The following is a 5364-nucleotide window of genomic DNA, read 5'->3' as shown; positions in this document are numbered from 1 at the left end:
CAGTGGGGCAGGAATATCACGGCATCCACATGCCAGAAACACAGGCAGGGGACACCTCAGCTCTCAGGAGCCTCAGCTCCCCACAGAGCCCCACAGCACCACACCAGCACCCCCCAGGAGTGGGGCTCAGCAGCATCTCCAACCCATGGGACAACAATCCCCCCAGGAGCAAGCAGTGGGAATCCACTCCCAGGGCAACCAACACCCTGGGAGTGGTGGGAATCAATCTGTGGGGCGACCATCCCCCTGAGAGCAGCGGGAATCAACCCACGGAGCAACCATCCCCTGGGAGCGGGGCTGTGCTGTGACGCCATGCAGGCCAAGAGCATCCCTGTGGCCCCCCAACAGCCGGGGTGAGGTGCCAGGGCACCCACCAGCCCATCCCTACAAATCACAGCCCCTTCCCTTTGTGGCTCCCTCCCTTTCCACCTCCTCCCACCACAGGCCTGCTGGACGTCCCGGTGTGCACCTGGTTGGTCGTGCACCACGATCCATGGCAGGATGGGAAAACCCTCTGGGGTTTATCCAAGCCCACAGAGCGGTCAGATACGGAGTTGAGCACCTGCTCTCCACCCCCAATCCAGGACTGTCCCTTCCCAGCCCCACCTGACTCACCCTGCCCCTCACCTTGGCCACAAACTGCTTGTCCTTCTGATCCAGGTTTGCTGTGGGGGCCACGTAGTCCCTCCAGATCCTCAGTTTGCGCTCTTTGGCGAACCTGCAGGGGAGGGGACAGTGGGACATCGGGGTCTGGTGGGGATGGACATGCCGGAGGTGACATCCCCAGCAAAGCCCTGGCTGGGACAGCGGGGCTGAAGAGGACTTGCAAGGGGAGGTCACATCAATCCCACCTGGGAGAGCACTGGATGGCCCCCACGAGGCTGGGAAGGCCCCCCTGGGAGCAGGTGGGAGTCGCCCACGCCAGCCCCCCAGCCCACACCCACCTTTCGGCCGCGCGCAGCTTGTCGGCCCCACGGGTGTACACGGCGATGGACCAGTCCACACACCGGGCAAAGCCCTCCTTCAGCAGCAGCTCTGTGATGTTCCCGTTCTGGGGGGAAGGGGAGGAGGCTCAGGGTCAGAACTGAGAACGGGGTATTGGACACCCACCCCCGTCCCTGCCCCGCTGCGAGAGGGGAGCTCGCCCGCCCCGTGCAGCCCCTTCCACATCACTGGTCCCCAAAGCCCCCTGCGAGGTCTGGGCACAGCTCCCAGTGCTAGTGGAGAACACCCCAGCGACACCCACAGGGCTCAGCTCTCCTCAGATGGAACAGGATCTCCCACATCCACCAGGAAGAGCCCACGACCCCCAGTTCCCCCACGGGAAGCACCAGGATCTTGCCCTTTAGAGTCACCAGCAGCGATGCCTGACAGCCCCCAGGACCCTGCCCTCCCCCCAGCCCCACTTGCCGGGTGCAGGATGGTGCCCAGGATGTTCTGGTTGTGGCAGCTCTCCAGGACAATCTGCACGTCCCTCTGCAGCAGCCGGGACTCCGTGAAGAACTTGGCTTCGGCCGCAAACGGCTCCGGGACCTCGGGAGCGTCGGCCTCGCGCTTGAACGTGGGGCACTGCGGCACAGGGGGACAGTCAGGGCACGGGATGGCCACTAAAACCTCGGGAAGGGGGTGGGAAACCTCCCTGGGGAGGGGACTGCACTCTGCCCCGTGCTCAGGGTGTAGTTTGGGGTCTGTGTGTCCCGATGCTTCAAGCTGTGTTCCACTGACCCAGCCCTGCAACCGCCCCAGCAAACACTGCCGGCAGCAAACTGGGACACGGGGACCAACTCCAGCTCTGGGATGCCAGGATAAGGATGTGGAGGTGCTGGGGAGAGTCCAGAGGAGGTCACAGAGATGCTCCAAGTGTTGGAGCCCCTCTGCTCTGGAGCCAGGCTGGGACAGCTGGGGGGGTTCACCTGAAGAAGGTTTCAGGGAGACCTGAGAGCCCCTGTCAGCACCTAAAGTAGCTCCAGGAGAGCTGGAGAGGGACTGGGGACAAGGCCTGGAGGGACAGGACACAGGGAATGGCTTCCCAGTGCCAGAGGGCAGGGACAGATGGGAGATTGGGAAGGAATTTCTGGCTGAGAGGGTGGGCAGGCCCTGGCCCAGGTTGTCCAGAGAAGCTGTGGCTGCCCCTGGAAGCGTCCAAGGCCAGGTTGGACGGGGCTTGGAGCAGGTCCAGTGGAAGATGTCCTGCCCATGGTAGAGGGTAGTAGTGGATGGGCTTTCAGGTCTCTTCCCACACAAACCACTCCATGATTCCACGAACTTCCAGCATAATTATGAGCAGGGTGCCCAAGAGCCCAGAGCTCGGGCTCTGCCCAGCCTGACAGCTAGTACCCACCCAACCCAAACTGTGCCCATCCCCACAGTGACACCCAGGGTTGCACCCAGCCTAGAACTGCATGTACAGCAGGCGACAAGCACGTCCCTCCATCCCTCCCTCCCTCCCTCCCTGCTCCAGCCCCGTGAGCTGGGCAGCCACAGGGATCGGAGCAGCCCCTTCACTCCTGCCAGGACATGGAATGGAACGCTGGTGACAACTGCAGAGAGAATGTGCAGCAGGGAGGGCAGCAGGGCCCAGGGCTCACCTTGATGCCCGAGAGCATGACGGTGACCAGGTAGTAGTCGGGCAGCAGCAGGGCCCTCACCACGCTGCCGTCCCGCACGTGCTCGATGATGGCTGCGGAGCAAGGCACGCATCAGTCCCCCTGTGCCGGGCCCCGGGAGCCCAGGGGTGCCACAACAGCACCAGGCACAGGCAGCCAGCCCCTGACACCACAGAGGGGGGAGGACACGGTGACTCCGTGCCCTCCTCTCCGATGCCACCTTACCATTGACCGGCTTCTGGTGCAGGGAGTCCACGAAGTGCCGGGGGTTCTCGATGGTGTACTTGAGGTCCCGCACGGTGTGGGACCCCGTGCCCTCGCTCCACATCCCCTTCTTGGCGCTCTTGGCCTGCTCCTCCAGCTCTGCCAGCCGGCTCTGCTCGGGGCTGAGGGCACAGGGACGTGGGGTGAGGCTCCCGCGGGGTTTATCCCGGGAACATCCATCCCTGCCCGGGTGAGCGACACCCCGGGAACCGCAGCGGTGTCCTCCGGCACCATCCGTGTGGGAACAGGGGCTGGGAGCCCCATCTCCCACACACACTGGGGAGACTGAGCCCGTGGGAACCTTCCAGAGGCTGCCTTGGTGCGCCACGATGGAAAAACAGCAGCATTCCCGGCCCCCAGCAGGGCAGAGCAGGCTCAGGAGAGGAAGGATGGCAAACCCAGGCACGTGTTGTGCCAGCCCACAAACCAGCCCAGTCCTGCACACACAGGTGGCCACTGAAGGGCCACCAAAGTGACAACTATCCCCTCCCAGTGTTGACATCAGCCCTGCCACAACAAATTCAGGGATATTTAACAGGTTGCCCAGAGAAGCTGTGGCAGCCCCTGGATCCATGGAAGTGTCCAAGGGCAGGTTGGATGGGGCTTGGAGCAACCTGGGCCAGTGGAAGGTGTCCCTGCCCATGGCAGGGTGTGGCACTGGATGGGCTTTAAGGTTCCTTCAACCCAAACCATCCTGGGATTCCCTGATCCTCCAAATGAGGCTGGCCCTGCCCTGGAACTGAGCCACACCTCTGGAATGGGATCCCAGGTGCAGGACAAGGGGCAGGAATGTCACCACCACCTCTCTAGCTGGAATTAAAGCACCTCAACTCCACACCAAGTGTGACTGCACAGAGACCAAGAGCTCCAGAAGATTCCCTGCTCCGCAGCCCAGGGACACAGCTCTGGCACTTTGGCATCCCAGGAAAGGAGCCAGACGGGCCCTCCTGCCCAGCCCCTCCACATCCCAACCCTGATGGGACACTGGGAATGCCTGTGGAACCACAGGGAGCTGGGCAGCAGGGCCTGGTGCCAGGCCAAAGCCAAGGAGAACTTCGGGATGGGAGCCCCGTGCGTACTTGTTGGCCCGGATCCCTTCCCGACGGGAGGCAAGTCCTTCGGCCACCAGGGACTCGGCGATGTTCTCACCACTCGTGTCTGTGGAGAGAGCAGAGCAGTCAGGGAGAGGAGCCACTGGCACACAGGGTCAGCCCAGAGGGACGTGGACCTCAGTCCTGGCAAGCATTCCCAGGGCGATTCCAGGTAGCAAGCGCTGGAGCAATCCCCAGCTGGAGCCTCACGCAGATGCCACACAGCTGCCAGGGAAACTGTCACAGCATCCCCACATTTATAGTATTTAAACCCTGACAAATTTCATCAGGAAGCGTTTTCTGCCTCATTTCTCCCCTCCTCGCCTGCCAGGCTGGGCTGGAACAGGGATGGGGAGGCCCTGGCGCGGCAGCCGGAGAGGCTGCGCTGGGCTGAGGAAGCACCAACAGCAAAACCTCTTCCCCAGCTTTTTTTTGGTCCCAGGCTGTGTCTCCAGGGCCTGCCCAGGCTGAAGGTCAGCCCTGGGGGGTCTCAATCCTGGCTGGTCTCAATCCTGGAGGTCTTTTCCAACCTAAATGATTGTGATTCCAATCCCTGCCTCTCCAGGAGGGGATCCCCATCCCAGAGGGCTTCCCAGACCCCCAGCAAGCTGGAAGTTCAGGAATGCATCACAGAATGTCCCGAGCTGGAAAGGACCCACCAGGATCATGAGTCCAACTCCTGGCCCTGCACGGGACACCCCAGAATCCCACCATGTCCCTGAGAGCCTTGTCCAAGCATTCCTTGAGCACGGAGGTAACTTTGATATCCACGCATTCGTGGTCTCAGGGGAGGGTCCCACTCCCCTTTCCTGCAGCCTGGGGACCACGGGGGTCTCGTGTTCCTGTGCTGCAGTGGGACCCCCAAGGGGACACAGGAGATGCTGCCTGGAGTGTGCTGGATGTAGCAGGCAATGGGAATTCAGCTCTGGTGCTGGTGGAAAGGGGGTCACACCTTGGCCACATCCAACTGAGCCCCAACTGGGAGGATCAGCTGGGTCCTGGTAAGCATCCGCTCATCTCAGGAACCCACCCATGCCGAGATCTCATTCCCCTTCTTCAATCCCGAGGGAATTCTGAGAGGAACAGAGCCGGCAGCACGATGTGGTCACCTCCCAGCCCCTCTCCCACCAGCCTGGGCGATGGCTGAGGGGCAACCACAGGGAGCAGGAGCCCCAAAACCCATCCAAGCATTCTCAAGGGAGCTGCTTCCTCTTGGGAATCTCAGCCACAGACAAGCAAGGGATTTAGAACAACAAAAAGGACGGAAGAGGGAAACCTGTGGGAATTCACCCGATGCCCACGTCCATGAGCCTGGAGCTCTGGAGAGCACGGCTGTGCTCCGGCTCTGCACCAGGACCAGCACCGGGCATCGCTCCCCTCCCAGAGCTGGGGTCCGTGGAAAA

General features: G+C 62.2%; 1 protein-coding gene across 1 annotated transcript; it reads right to left on the bottom strand.

Annotated features, from left to right (window-relative positions):
- Nucleotides 1-615: 615 nt before the first annotated feature.
- LOC114073522 (staphylococcal nuclease domain-containing protein 1-like) lies at nucleotides 616-4995 on the bottom strand (the record flags this gene model as incomplete). The annotated part of the gene is made up of 7 exons (XM_027911257.1): nucleotides 4992-4995; nucleotides 3950-4064; nucleotides 2832-2992; nucleotides 2589-2680; nucleotides 1411-1569; nucleotides 945-1051; nucleotides 616-718 (listed from the first exon to the last, which is right to left on the bottom strand). Coding segments are annotated over exons 1-7 (741 nt in total), but the record flags the coding sequence as incomplete, so codon positions are not given.
- Nucleotides 4996-5364: the final 369 nt, after the last annotated feature.

The sequence above is a fragment of the Empidonax traillii genome, unplaced genomic scaffold, assembly GCF_003031625.1.
Source record: "Empidonax traillii isolate 1590-97213 ecotype Southwest subspecies unplaced genomic scaffold, ASM303162v1 scaffold6819:size9502, whole genome shotgun sequence".
NCBI classification, from domain to species: domain Eukaryota; kingdom Metazoa; phylum Chordata; class Aves; order Passeriformes; family Tyrannidae; genus Empidonax; species Empidonax traillii.
The sequence above is the reverse complement of the archived record's forward strand: the minus strand, read 5'-3'. Positions and strand labels throughout refer to the sequence as shown.